This window comes from Halichondria panicea, chromosome 1 (assembly GCF_963675165.1).
Source record: "Halichondria panicea chromosome 1, odHalPani1.1, whole genome shotgun sequence".
Classification (NCBI taxonomy): domain Eukaryota; kingdom Metazoa; phylum Porifera; class Demospongiae; order Suberitida; family Halichondriidae; genus Halichondria; species Halichondria panicea.
The window spans coordinates 13,536,459-13,562,045 of NC_087377.1; the positions used below are offsets into that span (position 1 = coordinate 13,536,459).

General features: G+C 40.5%; 5 protein-coding genes and 1 pseudogene across 9 annotated transcripts; 2 read left to right on the top strand and 4 right to left on the bottom strand.

Moving 5' to 3' along the window:
* Window positions 1-212: 212 nt before the first annotated feature.
* LOC135349024 (uncharacterized) lies at window positions 213-1,868 on the bottom strand. 2 transcript variants are annotated; one of them, XM_064547484.1, is made up of 5 exons: window positions 1,755-1,868; window positions 1,402-1,701; window positions 1,072-1,350; window positions 822-1,025; window positions 213-758 (listed from the first exon to the last, which is right to left on the bottom strand). In XM_064547484.1, the coding sequence occupies exons 1-5, from the start codon at window positions 1,819-1,821 to the stop codon at window positions 409-411; spliced, it is 1,200 nt and encodes a 399-aa protein (XP_064403554.1). In that variant the 5' UTR covers window positions 1,822-1,868; the 3' UTR covers window positions 213-408. The 2 variants fall into 2 exon arrangements, with proteins under 2 accessions (XP_064403554.1, XP_064403546.1); XM_064547476.1 differs by having other exon boundaries at window positions 213-1,025.
* Window positions 1,869-4,159: 2,291 nt separating this feature from the next.
* Window positions 4,160-7,842, bottom strand: LOC135349093 (mucin-2-like). Of its 2 annotated transcripts, XM_064547586.1 has the most exons (6): window positions 7,338-7,842; window positions 6,986-7,270; window positions 6,642-6,920; window positions 6,397-6,600; window positions 5,981-6,341; window positions 4,160-4,716 (listed from the first exon to the last, which is right to left on the bottom strand). In XM_064547586.1, exons 1-5 carry the CDS (start codon window positions 7,444-7,446, stop codon window positions 5,989-5,991), a joined length of 1,230 nt encoding a protein of 409 aa, XP_064403656.1. In that variant the 5' UTR covers window positions 7,447-7,842; the 3' UTR covers window positions 4,160-4,716; window positions 5,981-5,988. The 2 variants fall into 2 exon arrangements, with proteins under 2 accessions (XP_064403656.1, XP_064403648.1); XM_064547578.1 differs by lacking the exon at window positions 4,160-4,716 and having other exon boundaries at window positions 5,871-6,341.
* Window positions 7,836-24,941, top strand: LOC135349967 (uncharacterized). The gene is made up of 13 exons (XM_064548653.1): window positions 7,836-7,960; window positions 8,086-8,160; window positions 8,979-9,054; window positions 16,285-16,388; window positions 16,511-16,597; window positions 16,725-16,800; window positions 17,058-17,229; window positions 18,154-18,240; window positions 18,632-18,830; window positions 18,976-23,930; window positions 24,213-24,356; window positions 24,542-24,674; window positions 24,729-24,941. The coding sequence occupies exons 1-5, from the start codon at window positions 7,864-7,866 to the stop codon at window positions 16,594-16,596; spliced, it is 438 nt and encodes a 145-aa protein (XP_064404723.1). The 5' UTR covers window positions 7,836-7,863; the 3' UTR covers window position 16,597; window positions 16,725-16,800; window positions 17,058-17,229; window positions 18,154-18,240; window positions 18,632-18,830; window positions 18,976-23,930; window positions 24,213-24,356; window positions 24,542-24,674; window positions 24,729-24,941.
* Window positions 9,723-12,990, bottom strand: LOC135348611 (proteoglycan 4-like). Of its 3 annotated transcripts, XM_064546901.1 has the most exons (10): window positions 12,632-12,990; window positions 12,374-12,517; window positions 12,049-12,308; window positions 11,890-11,991; window positions 11,245-11,592; window positions 11,025-11,135; window positions 10,556-10,636; window positions 10,210-10,291; window positions 9,928-10,155; window positions 9,723-9,869 (listed from the first exon to the last, which is right to left on the bottom strand). In XM_064546901.1, the coding sequence occupies exons 1-10, from the start codon at window positions 12,660-12,662 to the stop codon at window positions 9,751-9,753; spliced, it is 1,506 nt and encodes a 501-aa protein (XP_064402971.1). In that variant the 5' UTR covers window positions 12,663-12,990; the 3' UTR covers window positions 9,723-9,750. The 3 variants fall into 3 exon arrangements, with proteins under 3 accessions (XP_064402971.1, XP_064402962.1, XP_064402957.1); XM_064546892.1 differs by having other exon boundaries at window positions 9,928-10,152; window positions 12,374-12,990; XM_064546887.1 differs by having other exon boundaries at window positions 12,374-12,990.
* LOC135349073 (uncharacterized) lies at window positions 13,588-16,039 on the top strand. Its single transcript, XM_064547554.1, has 9 exons — window positions 13,588-13,828; window positions 13,885-13,997; window positions 14,115-14,377; window positions 14,433-14,603; window positions 14,653-14,746; window positions 14,809-15,006; window positions 15,063-15,220; window positions 15,278-15,381; window positions 15,438-16,039. The coding sequence occupies exons 2-9, from the start codon at window positions 13,901-13,903 to the stop codon at window positions 15,934-15,936; spliced, it is 1,584 nt and encodes a 527-aa protein (XP_064403624.1). The 5' UTR covers window positions 13,588-13,828; window positions 13,885-13,900; the 3' UTR covers window positions 15,937-16,039.
* Window positions 19,640-20,665, bottom strand: LOC135350240 (L-dopachrome tautomerase-like; annotated as a pseudogene).
* Window positions 24,942-25,587: the final 646 nt, after the last annotated feature.

Here is a 25,587-nt window from a genome sequence, read left to right on the forward strand (position 1 = left end):
GGTGAGTGTATTGTTGTAGTGTTTCCATGACAATGTGTAGAGCTTTATGGTATAGTGGGGTATGGGATAAGGGATAAAGGGATAAAGGTATGCTAGCTTGACGAAGGTATTTGTGATAAGGGTACTCAGGTAGATTAAGGCCGTTTTTTAATTGAAATTGAAGAATAAGTGTACTATAAAGAACTACCATTTTTTGTAAAAAATGTTGTCAATTACACATTATTTTTCACAAAATCAAAAGATTGAGGGTGTTGCATATTTGGAGGGGTGCTTTAAATCAAATAAGTACGGTAGTGGCTTTTTAATGAACAATGTTATTGTTTACATTGTTCTTAAGTTGTTGATAATAAACGGATGTAGTGCTATATTAATTGTTTACATGTATATCTACACTGTTGATGAGAGTTTTTACAGTCCTACAGGTCCGTACGCTTGGTTAGTATTCAGTTCAATCTCCTCTTTGGGTGACACCTCCTCATAAACAGGACCAGCTGGTGCAGTGGGTCCTACGTTAGCTTGCTCTTTAGCTGACGGGGAGTACACATTCTTCTTATGAATGAACAAATAAATTATCAAGAGTCCCACAAATAATCCTATTATCGTGAACACAATTGCCGTGACAACCACGCTGATGGAGACAGCTGCATCAAATCGACTCCCTTCAGATATGCTGGCGCAATTACAATTACAATTACATGGAGCAGCTGTAGTTGGTTCAAGTGGTGGGGATAGTGGAGCCGTGCAGTTTATTGGAGGGGCTGTGTAATAGAATTGTATAAGAATATCCATTACTATATATACAACCAAGAGCTTAAACTTACGAGTTGTGGGAGTGGGTGTGGTTAGTGATGTACACTCAATAGCCTCAGGGTCTGGACTCCACATCAGTGTACCCTCACATGTCACCATTGTAACAGCAGACACATACCCAACATCACACTGGATGGTTACCGTGGATCCTGGCAATCTGCTGGTGGTTGGTCCAAAGGCTACATTTATGGGGTTAGTCAGCACAGGACAGCCGCCTAAGAGGATCAATTGATACTGTGTGCAAAAAATATATATACTCACCTACTCTGAAGTTGTAGTCAGCAGTTGTACTGTTCCCAGCACAGTTGGTAGCCACAACACTGACAGTGTAGTCCATATTGTATTGAGCAGTCACAGTGACAGAGGTGGATGTGAGGACAGTAGCAGAGAGCTGGGCCAGAGGTGAGATGATCACTGAGTAGGTGAGGTCATCTCTACCACCAGTCTCAGCTGGAGGGTTCCACTGTACAGATACACTAACTTCATCGGCTGAGCTGCTCAGAATGGAGTGTCTGATGGTGGACGGTGGTCCTGGTGGATCTATGTAACTTATATTGTGAGATAACGGACGAGGCACTTATTGCAACTCACCAACCAATTGGATCATTGAAGATCCAATAGTGGTTAGAGTAGGCACAACCCCCACACAGGACACAGTGATCCCATTCTCTGCTGTTCTTGACAGATTAGATGTTAATGTAGTGTCGTTGAATGCAATTAGTTTCACAGTGTAACCTGAATGCATTAGTGGTACATTGAGATCAGAGGTGGAGAGGATATCGATGGGAGTAACATCTGACAGTACCCATCTCAAGAAATCTCCAGCAGCAGTGCAAGTGAAAGTGACTGTTTCCATTGGACATGGTCTCTCCACACTCACTGAATATTGTGCTTTATGAAACATGCAGCAATAAGGAAATCTATAATTGAATAGTCAGTCTTACCAGTGCTGAAGCCACCCAGAAAGCAAATCAGAAGAACTCTAATGAGCTTTATCTCTATTAGTGTCATCTCAAAATTTTATTCTTGACAGTTAGAAGGTTGCATTTCAATGTGATTGCTGACTAGACAATCTGTTGTTTACTTCCTTTTATATTCATAGCTTCTTTTTTAATTATAATTCCTGCTGTTTTGAACAAAACCAGACAACACTCTGCCAGCCTTATAGGCTTTGCTTTCTATTCTTGATTTTTTTCTCATGGTTTGCCGCCTATTAATAATATTTATATGCTGTGTATAATAATTATGTATAATTGTGCTCAGAAATACTAGATAGATAATTATGTCAGTCTTGTGTCCATCAAAATTACTAATGGTTGTGACCCTTTATCAGATCAGAGCTATATAGCCTTGTCTCATGCAGTTGTTTATTGTGTAGTGGATCTTTACCATCTCTTTTGTCTCAGCTGCTGAAGTGCTGTGATTGACTAGACTACTGGTACTATAGTCCCAGTGGATGGATGGAATGATGAAGAGTTGCCCTGGACGACCAACATGGGAGGGAGCTGGGAGACCATCTCAGTAAGATCGGAGAGGAGCAACTGGCAACAGATTTCCTGACACTATCTGTGAGGCTGGTGAGTATGCATCAGATAGTAGATCTAGTAGTAATGAGTACCTAATTTATCGGACATTTCTAATTATCCCGGACACTTTTTTAGGTAATTTTTTTTGTTCTGATACAGCAGACACTTAGGTGCTTTAATATCTGCCTTGAAAAGTTGAGATACATTCCAAGCAACGTAGCTTTATAGCCAGTAAGATAGATAGCTTTGAGGATTAGATAGCTAGTGCAACTCTAGATCTTAAGTCACACACTATAGCTGTTGTTCAGCTATTCATTTTAACAACATTTACGTAAGCAATCACAGTAGTTCATATGCATGCATGAATATTCCTTTGCTTCATAATAAGTTGTTATTCTCTGCATCTATTGACTGAGTTAATACTAACCCCCCCCCCCCACACACTGTTGCCTCACTTGTAGAGTGGGTCTTTACCGTCAGTTTGGGCTCAGTGTAATTGTTGTTTATCCGTTCTGAAGTCTCTACCAAATCTACCCACTCTAGTACAGAATGTGCATATTGGTTGAATGATGCTTACCATTTACAACTCTATTATGTTTATTCTGTAGGTTTTTCACCACTTTATAAATGGTAGAGAGGTTGTCCTTGCAGATTGTAACTACGGATACACTGCAGTATTACTAATGTTGAGGTGTGTCACAATAGGGTTGTGTGTGGTAATGATCTAAATGTCACGAATCATCAACCATTATGTAGCTTATAATGACAAGAATGCTTGAAAAATGCCTTCTGAGCTGTAGACCTGAGCTAAAAGGTCCTTAGTAACCGAAGTCAAACCGCCAATTTAGGCCACTACTTCTAATGAATGTGTTTGCCGTCGTTGTCCACTACCACCACTAAAATGAACCTGATTAGAGCCTTGCTTCGCTCGGAATTATATTTTGCGTGGAATACAAAATTAATGTGGATAAGCTAGCCAAATCCATGATATTTTTGCAGCACACATTTTTTAGCAGATCTATCTTGCTGTGATGTTGGTGCATGTGCGTGTGTGCAGGTGGACTTCTACATCTCCCAGAACCAGGCGGTCAACCATGCAGTGAGAGAGGCAGCCTGCATCTGTACTGCAGAGCTGGGCACTCAGGTGAGTGGGTGGTCATGTGATTATGCCTGTGTAATCAATATCCCCTAAAGTCCGGTATCATGTGTTCAGTAGCACACATGATTATAATAATTATATTTACACATTACAGCTCAACAATTCAACCCCTCCTCCACACACACGCACGCACACACACACACACGCACGCACGCGCGCGCGCACACACACACACACACACACACACACACACACACACACACACACACACATGCAGGTGAACAAGAATATTGTCTGAAACCGTTCGGGGGACGACTGGTGAGTGTACTGTTGTAGTGTTTCCATGACAATGTGTGGAGCTTTATGGTGTAGTGGGGTATGGGATAAAGGCGTGCTAGCTTATGTGTACAAAAGTGTTTGTGATACGGGTACGTGTGCTTAGTAGATTATGTGGTAGATAAATGTGGGCCAGTGTACACAAGAGATCCCTCAAGTGAGCTTATGTGTTGTGGATGTAAATAGAATTGTAGAGTTATACGTAATAGCAGTTCTAATCTTGCCCCCCTTCCCTCCAGTTCAATCTCCTGCTTGAAGTGCTGAGTGGTGTTAGACAGAATAATAAGTGTGTGTGGTGACCGAGTGTCCTCCCTCCTCCCCCTCTGTGCTGAGACACTCACGACACAGACACTATCCTCAACACATCAACCTCCTGGAGACACTGCTCAAACTGGTGAGATGGGTGATAAATGGATCTCATTGTGTCATCGACATGCATGCACAAATCACTATTATAAGTTCAGTGCATTAATGTCCTTGCTTGATAACGTCCAGGCCAAAAAAAACACTAGCACTTATAATTATTCGTGCACGCATGTTGAACGTCCTCTGATGGCGACCCTATATAATTATGCTCTCTAAGTCTATAAAGTTACTTTAGTGATGTATGTTGTATTATCGATAGCGTGGATTGAAATTTCTTAGACAGCTAAGTTCCTCAAAAGCTGACACTGTAAGAAACATTCGATACTTTTGAAGTAAGTTTTGACATAACAATTTCTTTGTAAATTGTACTGTGGCTATACACGTATCTAACTTCTTTGAGTGTGTTCAATGTTTCTCTGTCCTTGTTTCTTACATCTATTTCAATAGATAATGAGATCTGCATACTCCAGTTATTACAAGTACTCCCCCCACCCTCACAGAGCAGTGACAATGCCTGGTGGTGCAGTCTGCTGGAGTGGACTGTCTTACCACACTATGTCAGCTGCTGGGGAGGATGATCTTCAGAGGGAGAATAGAACAACACAATCTAATGTGAGTCTTCGAATAATATCTATATACATAGCTACATGACTTAGGCTTGTATAACCAATATTATTATGACTTAAGCCAACAACTCAAAGCCTATAAGACAACTGTCAAATCATATGTAGTGTCATTCGGGATTCCTTTGTATGTGTATGCATATTAGACGTTAGACATTAGTTGATAAGACGTACCTAACTGTACATGGGAAAAGTACCTCAGGTGAGGTATACTGTGGGACTTAGTATACCTGCAACTTACTTAGTATCCTGTTGTCAAGCAAAGTAAACTTGCTGTATTGTAGTCAAGCCTCGAGGCAAGGTTTGCGCATGCGCACTAGTATCTAAATGAGTTAGACATCGTTTTGTCGGTGTCCATGTGATTTAATTAAAAGCCCTCAGCCACTTGTAGTACCCTCGCTACGCTCCAGTGCCTTTGGCCTTCTTTCTAAATCCTATAGACTCCTCCAAAACAGTGTCTAAGCTTATATGATCTAAATGTGAGAAGTGCCTGTAATCGCTTGTACTATACATATTAGTTGGCTGTTTTAATAGTTGAATGTTGAGATTGTGTGGAATTCCTTTGAAGGTTTGACATAGCGTTCACAACTTTTACTTGCTTTTATCACGGTTTCTATAGAAGCCTCCAGACTCCTGAGTTGCTGTGATAGACAGCCAAGTCATACATCACTACATGCACTGCATACTTTTTATTTGGCTTCTTTATATTATGTCACCAGCCGAGGGTTTAACCAGTTATATAACTTCATACAAAACATGTGTAATGGCTTTTTAATGAATAACGTTATTGTTTACATTGTTCTTAAGTATACATAGACACCTCCAAAACAGTGTCTAACTTTTATATGTGTGAAGTACCCCAGAGGTGGTAACCGTGTACTACATATAGAGAGTGGGAGTGGCTGTTTTAATAGTTGCATGTTGAGATTGTGTGGAGTTTCTTTGAAGGTTTGACATAGCATTCACAGCTTTTACTTTATGCTTGCTTTTATCACAGTTTCTGTAGAAGCCGTGTAAGAGAGATTGCGCACGCATACTATTGTATCTAAGTGAGTTTTATAATTATGTCACCAGCCGAGGGTTTAACCAGTTATATAACTTCATACAAAACATGTGTAGTGGCTTTTTAATGAACAACGTTATTGTTTACATTGTTCTTGAACGGATGTAGTGCTATATATTAATTGTATACATGTACATTAACTGTTGATGAAAATTACCGTAAGTTTCATAGTCCTACTGGTCCATACGCCTGGTTAGTGTTCAGTTCAATCTCCTCTTTGGGTGACACCTCCTCATAAACAGGACCAGCTGGTGTAGTGGGTCCTACGTTAGCTTGCTCTTTAGCTGACGGGGAGTACACATTCTTCTTATGCATGAACAAATACATTATCAAGAGTCCCACAAATAATCCTATTATCGTGAATAGAATTGCCGTGACAACTACGCTGATGGAGACAGCTGCATCAAATCGACTCCCATCAGATAGGCTGGCGCAATTACAATTACAATTACAAGGTGCAGCTGTAGTAGGTGGTTCAAGTGGTGGGGATAGTGGAGCCGTGCAGTTTATTGGAGGGGCTGTGTAATAGAATTAATATCCATAATTATATATACAGCCAAGAGCTTAACTCACGAGTTGTGGGAGTAGGTGTGGTTAGTGATGTACACTCAATAGCCTCAGGGTCTGGACTCCACATTAGTGTACTCTCACATGTCACCATTGTAACAGTAGACACATACCCAGCATCACACTGGATGGTTACTGTGGATCCTGATAATCTGCTGGAGACTGGTCCAAACACTCCATTCATTGGGTTAGTCAACGTAGGACAGTTGCCTGAGAAGGTGTTGACACTGTGTGTCAAAAATAAAACTCACCAATCCTAAAGTTGTAGTCAGCTGTTGTACTGCTCCCAGCACAGTTGGTAGCCACAACACTGACAGCGTAGTCCACATTGTATTGAGCAGTCACAGTGACAGAGGTGGATGTGAGGACAGTAGCAGAGAGCTGGGCCAGAGGTGAGACGGTCACTGTGTAGGTGAGGTCATCTCTACCACCAGTCTCAGTAGGAGGGTTCCACTGTACAGGTACACTAACTGCATCGGCTGAGCTGCTTGAAATGGAGTGTCTAATGGTGGACGGTGGTCCTGGTGGATCTATGTAACTTATAGCAGTGATTATAATTATAGAGACGATAGACGAGACACTAACTGCAACTCACCAACCGATCGGATCGTTGAAGATCCTATAGTGGTTACTGGCACAAACCCCAAACAGGACACAGTGATCCCATTCTCTGCTGTTCTTGAAAGAGTAGATGTTAATGTAGTGTCATTGAATGCAATCAGTGTCACAGTGTAACCTGATACAACAATGGGTACGTTGAGATCAGAGGTGGAGAGGATACTGATGCTAGTACTATCTGAAGACACCCATCTCAAGGAATCTCCATTAGCAGTGCAAGTGAAAGTGACTGTTTCCATTGGACATAGTCTCTCCACACTCACTGAATATTGTGTTTTATGAAACATGCAGCAATGTAAGGAAATCTATAATTGAATAGTCAGTCTTACCAGTGCTGAAGCCAGCCAGAAAGCAAATCAAAAGAACTCTACAAATGAGCTTTATCTCTATTAGTATCATCTCAAAATTAATTATTTCTTGACAGTTAGAAGGTTGCATTTCAATGTTGTGATTGCTGACTAGACAACCTGTTGTTTACTTCCTTTATATTCGTAGCTTCTTTTAACTACAATTCCTGCTGTTTCCGTAGACAGTATATGAATAGTTTTTGTTGATACAAAACCAGACAGCACTCTACCGGCCTTATAGGCTTTGCTAAAAAAATTCCTATCCTGGATTTTTTTTCTCATGGTTTTGCCGCCTATTATTCTAATTAATTAAGCTATAATAATATTTATATGCTATGTATAATTGTGCTCAGAAATACTAGATAGACATATCAGTCATATGTCCATCAAAATAATAATGATTGCGACCCTTATCATAGATATCCTTGTCTCACTTGATGTTTATTGTATAGTGGATCTTTACCTTTTATTTTTTCTCAGCTGCTTGGCTGAAATGATTGGCTAATGGATGATGAAGAGTTGCTCTGGAAGACCAATCTGGAGGGAGTTGGCAGACCACATTAAGATCGGAGAGGAGCAACTGGCAAAGGAACTCATGACTATCTGTGAGGCCAAGCAGTCAGTACATTAGATAGATATTGGCATGTGGTAGATCTAGTGGTAATGAGTATAAAGTGGGACTATATACAAGCTATTCATTCTAACATAAGTACTGTTATATCCCCTGCAGCTATGAGAGAGTTCCTGGTCCTCCCCTCAGAGGAGGGACACAACCACACCTACCCACACTGCTACCAGCCATGCGGTAATAAGTAATTATGACATCAGATGCTTTGGGTGAACATTTTATTTTCTATTTTTAAAGGCCCTCCTCCCTGATTTTAGAAAAGAAGAGCTAGCATATTTACCTAACAGCAACCCCACTCTTTTAAATAAGAGCTGTTGCCACTAACCAATTCCTCATCATAGAGTCTCGTGACTAACAGCACTGCTCATGATTAGTTGTACAGCTCAGTAATTCAGTAATCCACCCCCCCGGCCTGTACTGATAATTTGATGTGTACTACATGTAGCTGTTGATGTTGTCAAGATTGTTACTTGTTTGCCCATTATTTCTTTTCTGTATAATAGAGAAAAGTTGTTCTCATTATTCTTACATTGCGAAAACAATGTACACTAAACATACATGTACCCAGTAAGAAACTGTGACAGTATTATGGGACCTAGCTAGCTGGCTGTGGTTTTATTTTGTAATCCTGTTACATTGTGCTGCAGTAATTACCATTGTTTTGTCACACCTTATACCTGCCTACTATTTTTCTTTTAATTACAGTGCCTACTAAAATTATGATTTTTCAGTGGCGCACAAAATAATAGAACAAGAAAAAACTGTTTGGCGCTTATATTAGAGTCTGATACAAGCTAACATGCTCTGAAGAAGATGAGGTTACAGCATGTAAAAAGAGCTTTGTGGTCACCCATTTTCATACAGCCAGGTTGACCAGCCCAAAGCCCCCAAAACATGTTCTGCAACCACCTTTTTATTACGATCACTGTTAGTCTAGAGGTTCCACTGTGTCAAGTAATTATATACCCACCTGTTATATCCCCTCCCCCCTGCAGCTACGAGGGAGTTACTGGTCCACCTCCCCTCAGAGGAGAGACAACCACACCTATCCACACTGCTACCAGCCATGAGGTAATATAATGGCTGTAGGTTGTATGACCCTTTATCAAAATTATGACCCTTAATTGTTGTCTCACGTAATGTTTATTGTATAGCAGATCTTTACCTTTTGGCTCAGTGTGATTATTACTTGTCCACTCTAGAGTCTTTACCAAAAGCTATATATCACTTATTGTAAAGTGGATCTTTACCGTCTGTTTGGGCTCGGTGTGGTTGTTGCTTATCCATTCTTAAGCCGTTACCAAATCTACCCACCGTAGTACAGAATGTGTATATTAGTTGACTGATGCTTACCATTTACAAACCTTTCGTACTGCCTATTGTTTATTGGCGCTTGATATGATAATTATGATAGTCTAAGAAAGGTTTTCCTTTTGTTTGGAGGTTGTATAGTTTGAGTAGGAAAATTCAGGGACGGAAGCACTGTCCTTCCCGTGCGAAAAGGAATGCGCTTTCTCGCGTTATTGCCCGTATATGCGCACCATCTCGCTCTTAAGATCGCGCGCGCTACCGCAAGCACACGTTATCGCCCCGCTGCATAGCGCGTACGTATACGCACAATAGCGCGCTGCATCGCGCGTGTATATACCCACAATAGCGCGCGTGCGCATACTCACAAAAGCGGTAAGCGCATATGTATGGTACCGCCTATACCCATGCATGCATTACACAACAATGAGCATGCACAAAAGTGATCATGTCAATGCTTCAAGAGTCCTGGGGAAGTCTTTTGGATCGACATTTCGCATTTAAATTCTTGGTAAGCAAATTATTCCATCTTTTTGGTTCGTCCTGCTTTGCACATGGAAATCGGTAGTTCACATGATCTGAAAGTATAAGTTTACAGTAAGAGCAATAACATTATTATCATCACATTGAACTCACATCTTATTCCACACATTTTCTTTTGATCAAGCAGCATAATACCAGGTTTGCGAGGCTGGGTACAATTACCAGTAGAGATGTCCTCCTGGCTAAACAGAGCACAGAGGAGGTTTACTGCTAGTTTAGCAGGGGTGGTTCCATCGTTTTCTGCTCTAGCTATATCCTCCTGGTAAAGGCTCTCTATGAATGTGCTCTGGCCAGTGCCTCTCTCACCGAGCCAACATCCTGCTACGAAAATAGTAAAAAAATTAATATTGCAAACCTGACATTAGAAACTTTTACCTTTAGTGCCACTTGTGTCCATCTCTAGGGGTGAGTCTCTGGGAGTAGGAGGATAACAATCAGACTCACTGGATGTTTTAGCCTGCATACATATAAGGTCCTTTCAGCATATGGACCCCAAACTCTATTTATAAGTAGCCATAAAACCACACTCACCCTTTACCCTAGCTTTCACACTTATTTGGGGAAAACACTGGACAATAATTAAGACGCACTGTCTTGATATAAGTGCTAAGGCATGTTACTTAGACTCTAGTTTTGCTTCAACAAGGAGCTGTACACACTGTTTTTCTGGTAGTCATAGCACACAGAATGGGTTCAGTAACGCTTGAATGCAGTATGGTACCTTCAACTTCTTCTTTAGCTTTAGCACTGATCTCACTTGGTCCATCTGATTTCTTAGTTTACGTATCTCACCCCAAAGATTCTGCAATCAAAAACACAAAAACACATTCCAGTCTTTAGCCATGAATACTGTCTTCTACTAGGCCCTGGCAACATAATTTATGCATAATAGGTTAGGTCAATAAGCTGGCATAATAGGGTACATATATACAACCCTCCTCTGCCGCTACTGAACGTGTTTTTTCTCTTTTAAGTGCCTCCTTTACATCTCAACAACAAGGATCACTAGAAGATTACGTTAAATCTTCAGTGATGTTACTATACAATTTTTTGTATAATACTAATATTGTTGAAAAAGATTCTTCAATGTGGGGCATAATGGGTTGTTTCAACAAGGCTGAATTTGGGGGCAATGCTTTTAAGCATAATAGGGGCAAAAATAGCATAATTTGCCAGGGCCTATCTTCTACCTGATAATCTCCTGAAGAGGAACTAGGTGTTGAACTCCTCCTCAATTCCATAGCATCTTCACCAGTAAAAGAGGAATGTCTGGACAAATTCATCCCACCACTCCAGGATGTCTGCAATGTAGGATAACTTAATTAGTGGTCTGCGGTTTGGGCATGCCTCACACACGCACACGCACACACACACACGCACACACAGAGGAGAAGACAAAATGCAACTTACTTCCGAGGAAGGGTGGTTAGGAGAATTGTAATTCCCGTAGACTGCGCCAATTGGAATGTGCCCAGGTGAAGTGTTAAATACAGGTGATGACTGGAACTGAGCAAGTGCTGATGGCTGGAACTGAGCAAGTGTTGATGGCTGGAATGGAGTAGCGGTTGATGGCTGGAAGGGAGTAGTGGTTGATGGCTGGAAGGGAGTAGTGGTTGATGGCTGGAAGGGAGTAATGGTTGATGGCTGGATCTGAGTAGTGGTTGATGGCTGGATCTGAGTAGCGACTGGTTGGGTGGATGTGATAGTTTGTGTGGGTGTTGCAGGTAGCACAATCAATCCTTCTTTCTCGAATTGACTCTATAAGAACACAATAATTAGGGTGCATGGGGTGTCAAATGCACCAAAAATTGGACTATCATGTTGCCCATTAGCCTCCTACACAGGCCTCGCGCATGCACAAAATTATCTAAAATTTCCTGTAAAACTGAAATAAAAATATCCTGAATAAATATAGGCAAAGATTATTATGTAAGAAATAGGATGCTGGCGCCCTTTTGGACAAGTTAATTCCCTTTGATGAGGTTACTATTGGAAGACTACAGCACCCTGTTTGCTTGGAAGGGGAACACCCTGTACAGATCAAAAATACTGTACCTTGAGAGCTGTAGCCTCATCAGAAACTGTAGGACTCAGTTGCACCTCTTCCCTTGCTGATTTCTGTGCACTCTTGGCCTTTGAAGCAACAGTCTTTGCTACCTGTTGAATCAGATAATACAAAGTTAATTACCTACACAGTAAAGCAATTAGTCCCACCTTCCAGTCCTCCATTGGAGTTTTCTTTTTTATTTTCTGGGGCTTCTTACGTCTAGGAGTACTTGTTTTGGGCGCTTTAGGAGCTTTTTTTTGCTTTTTGTTGGGGCTAGGCATGGTCAGTGACTGTGGTGAGTCACTGCGGTCAGGTAGGTCAGGTAGGTCAGGCAGGTCAGGCAAGTCAGGTAGGTCAACATCACCGTCCTCAACTTCAGATGTAATCTCCCTCTCCTCCATTAGCTGCTCCATCTCCACTTTCGTACCTACATATTATTATGGTCAATATAATAGACATCTTCCTCTTGAAAGGGGCTGGTACTCAAGTTACCTCTTCCAAGTACAATGGCATCATAGTGCTTTGGTCCCACCCTGACCTTCACTTGTTCACCAACATCAGCACATTCATCGATGTCTTTGGATGGTACAACACTGTGAGTGTCTTCGCCCACCCAGTCAACAAGGAAAAATGCTTCTACAATAATTATTAAAATATTATTGTGATAACACAAGAATTTCATACGACCGACATAGGTCAGTAATTCTAGCTACGAAGCAAGCCATGTACAGCATATATTTGTTTGCTTACCAGTTTTTCTGCACAGGTCACGGACAGACATAGCTAGACTTTAAATGACAACAGATCAGAGCTGTGTATGTGTAGCTAGCTAGCTAGTTAGATGCAAAGTGCCATGCCACGTGTTGTGCCACGTGACTTGAATTTAGGCCTACTTGGGTGTGGCCGGGACGGGAAGTACATGCAAAGAAGTTTTAGCTAGCTATGTATATGGCGTTCGAGTGCAGCTCCCCTCTTTTTGACTCTGTTGAGCTCAGCAGCATTGAAAGTACTCATGCCATGGAGTATGGTATCGTAGAATCAAGTACATCTCCAACTGTTAGCCTGGATCTAGATTTTTTCAGCACGGACGAAGGTAATACCGACGACGACACTGACTTAGAGTCTGAGGGTAACACCACTTTCAACGAGGATAACGAGACCGAGAGTGACTCTTCTACTGCACCTGAAGTGTCATTTTTTTGACCACCAGTTACCAAGATAGCTTTGATTCTAGTACGCTAGTCGATGTTGGTTATGATATACCTGGTACTATACTGGAGGTGGACAAGCTCTAAGTACTAGCAAGGAACCTCTCTATGAAGGAGCTACAATAACTACCATGGAAAGCAATCTCGCATTGTTTCAATATGCTATACGTCATGGACTCTCAGGAAAGGCATTCAATGAACTCTTACTGCTTTTTGCAGCACACTTACCAGAAAAAAACAGACTCAGTTTGTCTGTGTACCGGCTGAAGAAGTGCTTTGCTGAACATTTTTCCAGTGTTAAAGCAACGTCCAACTATTACTGTAGCGTGTGCCTGGATTTTTTGGAGAATGGATCTGAACCATGCGAGCGTGACCGGTGTATTACAGCAGGCAGTTGTATTAAAGAGTTTGTGAGCATACCCCTAGCTTCACAAGTACGAAAAGTAATGGAAGGTAAGTACATAATTATATATATGCTTTAAAATTAATTGATCTTAATTACAAATCCTATTTTGTGGAGCGCTCTTAAGGAGCAGAAAACACTACTTGAACACACAAGTAGCGATAAGATCTGTGACGTACATGATGGCCACGAGTACAAAAGGCATTCCAAATTTTTATCGGAGCCTAATCACATTTCATTTATATTAAACACTGATGGAGTAAGCCTCTACAAGTCCAGTAACGTCTCTATATGGCCTGTGTGGTTGGTTATCAATGAACTTCCCAAGAACCTAAGGTTAGAAATAATTTGTAGTGTTGCAGTGTTGTTTACCTATTCATTAATTTATGCAGATACAGTAAGAGAAATATGATTCTGCACTCTATTTGGTATTCTGCCGAGAAGCCCACCATGACCACCCTACTCAAGCCTCTTGTTAATGATGTCAATCAACTGTGCCTTCAAGGTTGGTGTTCACCCTTCTGTAATGTCTTGTCCTGACCTTATAAACTGTGGCCATAAGTCCATTGCAAATGTGAATGCTGGTGTGTACACTTTATAGCCATTGCATGTCCCTTTGTAGGTGTACATGTATCGACACCTGATGGGGTCAAACTTGCCAGAGGAATTATCTTACAGTGTTCTGTGGACTTGCCTGCAAGGGCTTGTGTGCTGCAAATGAAGCAATTCAATGGTGCACATGGTTGCTGCTATTGTGAGCAAAAAGGTGAAACTGAGCCATCCAATCCCATGCATCGTTTTTGGCCCTATGAAGCATCTGTTACCAAACGAACACATGAGTCTTTACTCTCCAACGCAGAAGAGGCTGTCCAAACGAAGAGTGCCGTAAGTGCACACGTACCACTCACACATGCTATGTAGGTACTTTCTTTTTCAACAGGAAAAAGGAGTTAAAGGATATTGTGCGCTTTATAGGCACCCACCCTTTAACCTTGGAGCTGGCATTGTCATTGATGATCTACACTGCCTCTATTTAGGGGTTGTCCTAAGCATGCTGAAGTACTGGTTTGAGAAGGGAAATAAAGGGAAACCATTCTACATTGGTGACAAGGTACAACTAATACGTTGCCTAAGTTTTTACTTTAAATTTCTTGGCACAGATTGAATTTTGCAACAAGAGGCTTCTAGGCATTAAAGTGCCAGACATTATTTCCCGGGTGCCTCATACCTTGCACGAATTCAAACACTGGAAAGGTACAGTCTTGACCTACCACTAATTTGACCACAATTGTTTGATAAACACTTTCCACCTTTAGGCTCTCAACTGAAGGCATGGCTTTTGTACTTTGCTGTACCAGTGTTGTGTGGAGTCCTACCTGCTACATTCATGAATCACTTCTACCTTTTGGTTGCGGCTGCCCATTTCTTATCATCAGAGATGATAACCAGTAGACATATTGACCTGGCCGAAGGCTTTCTTACTCAATTTTACATGCAGATGTCAGCCTTGTATGGTAAGTTACTCAAACATTATATGGATGGAGACTTAATTAGCTCTTCCTTTTTATAGGAAAAAAGAAGTGTACTATGAACTTTCACATGCTTTCTCATTTCACTGAGTGTGTCAGGAACTGGGGCCCATTGTGGGCATACTCATGCTTCCATTTTGAGTCCATGAATGGGCAATTAAAGTCCTTCTTTCATGGAACAAGGGACATGACCCAGCAGGTATATAGTGTATTACTTATGTGCTGTTCCAACAATCAACCGATGTTCTTTTGCTAGGCTATATTTTCTTTTGCGATGATGCAATCACTGCCAAGTTTAGCAATATCAAGTGAATGCCCCCAAATGAAAGCCTTACTAGAGGTTTTATTTGATCGCAAAAAGTAAGTGTTATCGATAAGAAGTCCTGTGCACAGCTTATAATAACTAATCCCCACAGACAAGCCTGTCACCCCACTTACACTGGGCTACCCACAGCAGTTGTTGGTGGTAATACGTTAATGCTGCCATCCCCAACACTTCAAGCAGTTTGTCCGGAAGTCAGAGGAAACTCTCGCATTAACGTGTTTTATCGACTCTCTCTTCGAAATTGCCTGTATTACAGCAAAAAGTACCATAGAGTAAAGAAGAGAAACAGCTACACCGTTAAGTTTCTCTCTACTGGTGGTTCCGTAGCTTTGGGCCAAATTGACTACTTCATTTTGCTGGACAATTCTTCCCTACTTGCTGTCGTAACAAAAGCTATTCCAAATGCTCTTATGCATGAGAAATTAAACGGTGCAATCGAAGCTTTAGACAAAGTGATCGTGCCTGTGTCATTTGGTCCTGGAGTTGAAGTAATACCTGTTTTGAACATATTATGCAAATGTGTGTGTGTAGACATCCTATCTACTGAAAAGTATATTATTTTATTCCCAAATACTGTGTTTGGAGACTAATTTTTTTATCCACTAACAGTAATGATTTTTATGAACAGTATACAAATGATTATTTCATGGAATATATCTCTTGGACTTGATTCCTGGAACTTGACTGTGAAATTACGCGCACTGTGCAATTGCGCGGATGTACGCAGTTGAGCGTACACGAACGCGATTTTGCGCCTAACGCACGTATTGCGTAATATTGCGTCGCATCGCGTATATTCGCGTAATGCCGCGCTCGTGCGGTAAAACCGCGCAACGCCGCACTTTTTTTTGCACGGGTTATTATTACAGTGTCCCTTTTCTCTGAAGGTTCTTTGTTTATTGTTCCACTGTATTTCACTATCTCTCCCTCCCCCTCAGGTACTGTGTGACTGAGGGTGTGAGGCTCTACTCTCAGGAGACCTGGAGGGTGGTCACACAGACCAGAGGAGTGCAGCTGGTAGAGCAGCACATCCACAAAATGCGTGAGTTTCCGTGCGTGCAATACAAAATTAATGTGGATAAGCTAGCCAAATCCACGATATTTTTGCAGCACACATTTTTAGCAGATCTATCTTGCTGTGATGTTGGTGCATGTTGTGTGCAGGTGGATTTCTACATCTCCCAGAGCCAGGCAGCCAACCATGCAGTGAGAGAGGCAGCCTGCATCTGTACTGCAGAGCTGGGCACTAAGGTGAGTGGGTGGTCATGTGATTATGCCTGTGTAATCTATATCCCCTAAAGTCCGGTATCATGTGTTCAGCAGTTCCACTGTGTCAAGTAATTATATACCCACCTGTTATATCCCCTCCCCCCTGCAGCTACGAGGGAGTTCCTGGTCCACCTCCCCTCAGAGGAGAGACAATCATACCTACCCACACTGCTGCCAGCCATGAGGTAATAATTATGTCCATCAAATAATGGTATGACCCTTTATCAAAGCTACGACCTTTTATTGTAGTGTTTATTGCCTAGCAGATCTTTACCGTCTGTGTTGTTTGGCTCAGTGTGATTATTACTGTCCACTCTAGAGTCTTTACCTAAAGTGGTGACTCATTTCATTACCTACTTTGAATGGTTTCATAAGATACATGTGCCGTTATGTTGTTTTTAATCATACTACCCACTCAATTATATCTCATTTTCTCCACTAGATTGAAGATTTATGTTGCAATGATAATGCTAATTGCTTGACTGAAGTGATTGATTAATGGATGATGAAGAGTTATTCTGGACGACCAACATAGAGGGAGCTGGCTGATCATCTCAGTAAGATCAGAGAAGAGCAACTGGCAAAGGAACTTAAGACCAGCTACGAGATTGCAGGTGAGCTAGTAGCAATCAGTGCATATGATGATGTGGTTGATGGAATTGTAGTACTGCTATAAAAACAGTCACCTATTCGTTTTGAAACACTCTCAACCGGTAAATAATTGGGGCGAGCGAAACGAGTCCCTACCTAGTGCTCAACGTTGCAATTTTGTCTGTCTGTCTGTCATGATCATGGACCGGCATGATATTTGTTTTTTTTACTCACGACCTTTTACCAACTTTTACGTGAATTGCTGTGCATGGGCACAACTAGATAGCTAGCTACAATGAAGCTCAGACAAGACACAACTAAGACTCTTGAGGCCACCTGCAGCAGATGACTTGCTAGAACTCCTAGTAAGTAGAACATTGCTTTTATCATCAATAATAATTTCATGAGGTCACACAGGCACGCTTGGAAGTTTTTTTATCAATTTGTTCTGCTTGTACTTGGATCCAGCAAGAGTTCTTGATAACCTTGCTCCTCCTGTTGGGCTGTACACTCAATTCTTTTAGCATACTGCTGTAATTGAAATGGCTAGCATTGAAATCATATACATTATACAACGTAACTCCGATACACAATTCACACATACTCGCCCCAAAATGCTCTGCATGCTCCTATAGTTATGTCTGTCAAATAATGGTATGACCTTACCAAAGCTGTATATCACTTATTGTATAGTGGGTCTTTACCGTCTGTTTGGACTCAGTGTGATTATTGCTTATCCATTCTGAAGTCTTTACCAAATCTACCAGTTATTATGTTTAGAGCGACACTCTTTGGTGGGTCAAATACATGTAGCTGTATTTTAAGATCGATTCTGGTAGTGCAATATTTAGTAGCAGGTTAGCTCACAATGTTCAATATTTAATATTAATGAAGCAATTCTATGTATAATATTAAAGCATGTGATGTCAATGTGTGTGTGTGTGCAGGTGGACTTCTACATCTCCCAGAGGCAGGCAGCCAACCACGCAGTGAGAGAGGCAGCCTGCACCTGTACTGCAGAGCTGGGCACTAAGGTGAGTAACCTACGTACTGGCTGACAGGGTTTCATCTAGGATTAAAAGTTTGGGGGGGAAGGTTTACCACGCCGCAAAAAGTCTGGCCACTCCCACATGTGTTGACCACACACCCTATTACATGCTAGTGCATCACAGTAGAGCTAGTTACATATATATTGCACATCATAGACAGTACTATTGTGATGATGTCATTATTATACACACATTTTGGGAGAGAAGGTTCACCCCAGCCCCCCCCCCCCCCCACTAGATGAAACTCTGGCTGAATAACGAGTTGTTTGATTGATTTGAGATTTGCATATCCCCTAAACTCGAACTACATGCACCTTGTCGTTATTTCTCACTTGTACCCAAGCATATTTAGGAATCCACCCTCCCCCACACACAGGTGAGCAAGGATTGTCTTAGACTGTATGCAGGTGTACTGTTAGAGTGTACTGTTAGAGTGTTTCCATGACGATAACTGGCCAGCCCGTGAGAGATGGTTAGTGTCAGTCAAGTAAATCATCTATTCTTTATTTTACTCACCCCTTTGCCGCCTGTCTGGCCTGTGGTAACTTCTTGGGACACTTCCCAGATGAGTGCAGGTAAGAATTACACACCCTAACTATTAAACTACATGTGTACATACTTATGACAATATCCATCAGTTTCAATTGGATTAAGCACTTGCCTTCTGGTATTTTTTTAGTTTTGATCAGTTGTACTTTTAGTATTTCCCCCTCTCCTCAGATCGTATAGCTGCATGGATGAACTGATCCCACTGTTCTCTGCCAATCTTGAAGACAGCATACCCTCAGTTAGACAAGGGACAGCTGCTGCTCTCACCAGTGTCACCAAAGCCTATGGTGAGATACTGTACAGACTAGAGGCCGTGCTGATAATTTGAGGTGTATACTGTCAAAATTGTTTGCATGCTCAGCTCATTATTACCTCTTCATTGTGTGTGGAGAATAGTCGTGCTCTTTATTTACTAGCTGACCGTGTGAAACAACACTACAAGCATACATGATTGTATATATGAAAGCCCCATTAAGAAACCTTTGAAGATACTAGCTGCACTGTATTATGGGACCTAATAGATATCTAGCTGTAGTTAGTCTAAAACCATACATACTAGCAGTACTCTGAGTCTCAAGTTGGCACTAGAGCATATAACTGACTGTGCCGGTTGTATTTTGTAATCCTGTTACAGTTTAGCTAGTATTTTTTTTGTTTTGTCTTTGTGTTCTGTAACAGATCATCAAGTTGTGGGTGACCACTGTACTACATTCCTTGTCTTATCTCCATCTTGTACTTCACTTGTACAGCACTCAAAGTTTCTCTATCTCTTTCTCTAACCTTGTAAGCTGCTGCTTTCGTAATCAATATTGTTGTACATTGAGCACTTAAAGCTCTTTCGACTATTTCACTACCTGAACAGCTGTTTGAAAGAGTGTGCAATACACTTTGATAAGAAGCAAATTATATTCGTTCTTCCCCCTCCTTCTTCAGCTCCACTGGTATTGATCCTGGACCGGGTGTATTTAAGGTGGTGCATCGTCCATGACAACCCAGACCAGCAGATGTACTCGTGTGCCAGTCTACTTCTAAAACTATCTCGTGGACTGTCCTGACGATACTTGCCTTCAGCATTTGATTTATCATATTCTGGGGCAGCTATCGCTATTTCAATCTCACGTACATTCGGTAGATATGTTTCAGCATTTCCTCTCTGAAGCCGATTACCATACCTTAAATCAGCGTTCGGGTTACAAGGAACCCAAAATGCCATACAATAACTCGAATTGTCATTCTCCCAATAAGCAATTGTGTTATCAACAGTCTTCTGTCTATATGTGATATTGCAAACCGTGTTCCAATTTAATCCACCTTCAATATCTTGTATTATTCCATGTGTTGATGACAATTTTCCAAAATATCGCTTATCAAATACCGAAAGGTCATTGTCCTCCCACTTCCAGTACGGTAAGCCAAAACTAGTATTGTCTAGCACTCTTTGAAGTGCTCTTTCCAAAATCAGCAGATATGTTCTGTGCCAGACTAGAAAATTTGGCCCAGAATGTGCAAAGTCAACATTTATACCGCCATTAAGTGTTTGACATGACTTCGAGGCATCTCGGGACACGTAGTTGTGTATGTAGACAAGGAAATCATATGTAGAAACATCTTACAGTGTAACTGTGCCAGATACAGTTAGTGGCTCTTCAATAACAACACTCCAATAACCCATTTCACTCTTTAGCATGAGCATACCATTCTTAACGTTTTGCTTTTCAGAATCCGATAGACTGCCAAAACTTCTTCTTTGAACGACTTGTTTTTTCATTCCACAATTTTCTCCTGACCAGCCAAACGCACATTCATTGCAATCGACTCCATAGAATTTCCCCGAGCAAATACAAACATTTTCAAACACCATCGTCGGCCAAAGATATCTGCTATCAATCCTATTTCCTTTTTCCGAAACATTGGATGTATTTTTTAGAACTGCGACAATTTCTGGATCAGCATCAACAGATTGACGCTCTGCTTTTGATTTAACGTTCACACAATCTCCTCTACCATTACAGTTGTTCGGACAACATACTTTACTCTGGAGGTTCTGGAGTGTTGCAAACTGCCGGAAACTGTGCAAAAGTGCACCTTAGAAGGCACAACAAAATAGTTAGTGCCCAAAGCACTTGAAGGGGGCTTAGAGATGCCATTTGCCTCCTATAGCACTTACTCTAGTTGTAATAAATGTAACACTTTTGTCTAACTATAATTATATGCAAGCTTATGTGTAATGAATATTCTTACCAAAAGCTGAATGGGTGTGGTGTGGTGATGACTCAATAGCTTAATTGCATGTATACCACGGTATACATTTCGCACATTGCATATGCATACAAATGCACTATTGATTACTGTAAAAAAAATGGGTTGAAATGACCATTTTTGGTTTACCTGAATTGCAAAATTGCACACAAAATGCAATTCAGGTAACCAAAAATGGGTCGTTTCAACCCATTTTTTTTTTACAGAATTATTATAATCAGTTTACTCAAATATATATAATTATTTTTATTACAGTTAGAAATGTGAAAATTATACTTAGAAGGTAAGAAACCAATAAATTGTATGTTATGAATGTCATTATAATTATGTGTGAGTTACTCCCCCATTCACATGCCAATAAATATACACTGTGTATGCTCAGATAATTGTGAATTGTTTAGGTTTCCTATACATTGTATATCCTCAAGACAATTTAACAGTAGATGTGGAAATAGGAGACCAGCCGAGGGTTGGTGTAGGGCTCCAGACACAAGAGATGTATTCCACTATTAAGTTAAGTGTGTGGTTAATTAAAGCGGGATTGGTTTGTGGTTAGCAGCTGTGATGCCATCAAAACGGTAGAAAATAGTAGAATGTGCCAGTAGTTTTTGGGTGTTATCTCAACAGAGAATGTTCTTGGCATCAAAATGTAGTCCGTTTATAAGCCAACTAAAATAAAGCTTAGCTTTAATTCAATTTCTGAACAATAAAAAAACTCATAATTATAATCACCTAAATACTGGTAAATTAGATTGTCAGGAAATCTAAATCATTCAACACAAAGTCTGAGACCTTCCTTAGCTGTTTAATGTTTAGTGTTTCACTACTCTAACTATAACATTCTATTGATCACCACAAAACCACCATAATTATATATGATGTTTTCACGGAAACATTTTTTTACAATTGAGTACATTTTATAACTACCCACATCTTGGTTATCTACTCTCAAGGCTGCAAGCACTGTACATCATGTAAACATTTAGACCGTGTTTGTCAGTGACATCATTTGCATTGTTAAATTGGCCTTTGTACATGTGCATATCTATGACGTTGTGACAGAGATTAATGTATGGCTCTCTCCCTCCTGCTTTCTTGTTTCCACGCATGCACGCTTATAATTTTCAGTGCTTTCTTTGGCCAATCCTAGCCATTTTCACATTGCAAATCATAAATGTGCCTGTTTTTTGGAAATCTAAAACAGATCTATCTTCCTACACCACATGCATGCACGGACCGACTGTCTGCATGGGTTGATGTTGACTTTACCGGCATTAATTTTATATATCTAGCTTCATCCACCATGCACATGCATGTACCATAATTATGCATGGGTTGCTGTTGAACTTCCTATGTGATTATCTGCATATAGATCAGTAACCATAATTCAATCTGTGAAGGTAAATCCTACAGCTTCCCCAACCATATCATTATGGACCATCTGGGATGACCAAGGATGTTGTTGAACTTCCCACATAGTTACTCCTATCTGTTGGAAATAGATTTAGATCTACCCATAATTCAATCATATAATTATAGGTAAATCCTATACAGCTTCCCCACATGCACATGGACCATCTGCAATAATGCCTGCATGCATGCATGGGCTGTTGTTGGTGAATTTTATCTAAGATTGCCAACTTTAAAACTGTCAAAATGAATTAAAGTTTCCCGGTATATAGACACAACGTCATTGCTGTAGTATAGCCACGCCTGCATGCGACGCCAAATAAAAAACACCAAGTCGATTCAAATGGCTCATTCACTAAATATAATACCCCCCAATATTATAGGCTGTTTAAGTTACACAATTAACCTGGTGCTAGATCTAATAGTAACATTCCTCAGTGCATGATTCTAGCAATACTATTATAGGCAAGTGCATAATATACATGCATGCACTCACTTTAATGTGCTTCATAAAGCACATTAAAGTGAGTGTATATATATAAATACAATAAATACAATAATTATTATAAGGTTTATACCACCCTTTATTGTTCCTTTAACACAAGTTATACATATACGGTAGTGTTTGATTAGCAATATCTATAGTGCATGTGGGTATAGTACATACTATAGTGATTTTCGTTTTAGTTTCATTATAAACATCACATATACAACTAATTATATGCTCATTGTGGTCAGGCATCTGTGACGTAGGTTTGGAGGAATGCTTTTTGTGTACAGTATATTGGAGTTGCGTACTGTTCCTAATGAACTCTTGATGTTACCCAGAATTAGGGTGTGGTCGTCACAGCCCAGTAATTATACTGCTTCCATGGACTACAAAAAAGATCTATACTTCTGAAGAAAATTAATGGATAGATCTACTTATGTTGAAAGAGACTGTCATACACAAAGTCAGACATTCGAACCTTGTAGGCCAACCGAAGTTGATGTTGGGGGAGAAACAGGCCATTCTGCAAACAAATTCAGGGCTAGATCTATATCTAGCACAAGTAGTGATGATGTCGAGAGAGACTGCTCTAGATCTATTAAGAGAACCAGGCCCCAGAGTGATGTTGAGGGAGACTCTCCAATAAAAATACCTCGTGTTTTCAACAGTGTTCACGATCAGTCGCTCTACTTAGCTACTTCAAAGGATAAGATTGAAGAAGCTATATTTCTCTTAGCCCAAGGAGCTAATCCAAACTATATCTTTCCAGAACCACCTAGGTATAGCACACTTCACAAAGCATGCTACAATAACAACTCACAATTAATAAAGGAACTACTAAAACATGATGTACTGAACACAATCAATCTAAAGACGATCAATGGCTATACTCCCTTGCACATAGCGTGCGTGTTTGGACACATACAATGCATAAAGCTTCTTCTCGAAAGTTGTATCTGCAATACAGGTAATTTTGTATGAAAAAGGTTGTTTTATCCACAAAAGAGACCTCCATTATCCTGCATGCATGCATGCTTGGAAAATGCGTTGACCATGCAATGGCCTAACTCCATTGACTCATGCACTCACTGCATTTCTGAATCTGATTCACTATTATACTTGGCTAATTGCTGTTGAAATTCTAGTAATGCCATGCATGTCTGTGGTAAAATTAATGCTGCATGCGTGCATGTACATTGTATATATTTATCATTTGCATCGTATAAATTATCCACTTATTAACTGCCAGAAGTGAAAAATAACGAAGATAAAACACCCTTGGATCTGGTAAAAGCAAAAGCAAAAGGTGAACTAAATGGAAAATTCAACAAAATCCAGAAGTACATGGAATGTTTTCTTGCTAACAGCCCACCTAGCAATACCTTTATGACAAGTAAGCTCGTCCATGCATGTTTTTATACTCATGCAGTCTGCTGCATACATGAATGATATAATTGGCTGCATGTCATGAGTTCATGCATGCATGTGTATTATAATTATATACAGTCTGCTGCAAGCTATGCTCAAAATTAACAGTGTTTTCATTGTGTATACCAGTATAACTGCTTATACATGCAGGTTCTGACGTGTTTTCCCATCGTATTGATATTGACAAGCACCTGCGTTCACTTTTGGAGGTCTTATATCTGAAGTGTTTTGTAAATGGTTTGAATTTGGAGTTGAACTTCAAATTGAAGGCTCTGAGCTAGAGGTATATATAAGATAATTTATTATCAATCAATGTATAACAATGTATACGTTTCAGCGATTCAGTATGGAAAATCAAGGAGTCCAACAACAGTGTTTCACAGCTATGCTGGTATATTTTTTCACTCATGATACAACTTCTACTTGGTCAAGCATCATTAGGGTAGTGCAGTCACGTACTGTTAACTGTCCACATTTAGTGAAGCAACTTATCAATTTGGCCGAAAAATTTGCTAAGTAATTTCTTTATTATCTTCATTCCGTTAATTACTACATGTACTATTTCCCCATGCAGCACAATACTCAAGCGTACCTATTTTGCCTATAATTATGCTAGCCTATAATTATATATACAGTGGAACCTCCATTAACGACCACCTCCGAAGAGCAACCACACGCTATATAATGACCAAGAGCTCAGGTCCGGATTGAAACTACAATGACTTCAATGTAAAGCAACCTCTCAGGAGCGACCACTTTTCTACTCCGCGTATATAACGAGCAGTTTTCTAGTCTCTGATCAGCTTTAGTAATGGAAAATAACCTCCCAGAACGGACAGCCACACTCAGCTATATAGACTCATCTATCTATAGGTGCGCTTGAGCATATCTGCAAAATTATATATAGTCATTAGATTCGAGGTAAGGTCGTTTTTAAGCCGCGGTTATTCCCGAAATATAGCCATCTCGCTATTCCGGCCAAGCTGCATGGTCCCAAGGGTGACCGGATTAACAAGAGTCTACTGAACCAATGAAATACTGCGTTCTCTCTGATAATGATTTGTGTTGACTATAATAGTTATGTTAGCAACACAATAAGTGCTTAGATTCAGACAGCGTGGTTGACAGCTTATAATTATTAGCCTCGATCCCATGCCGCACTATCTATAAGGCCTGTGAAGGAGGCTATCATCATA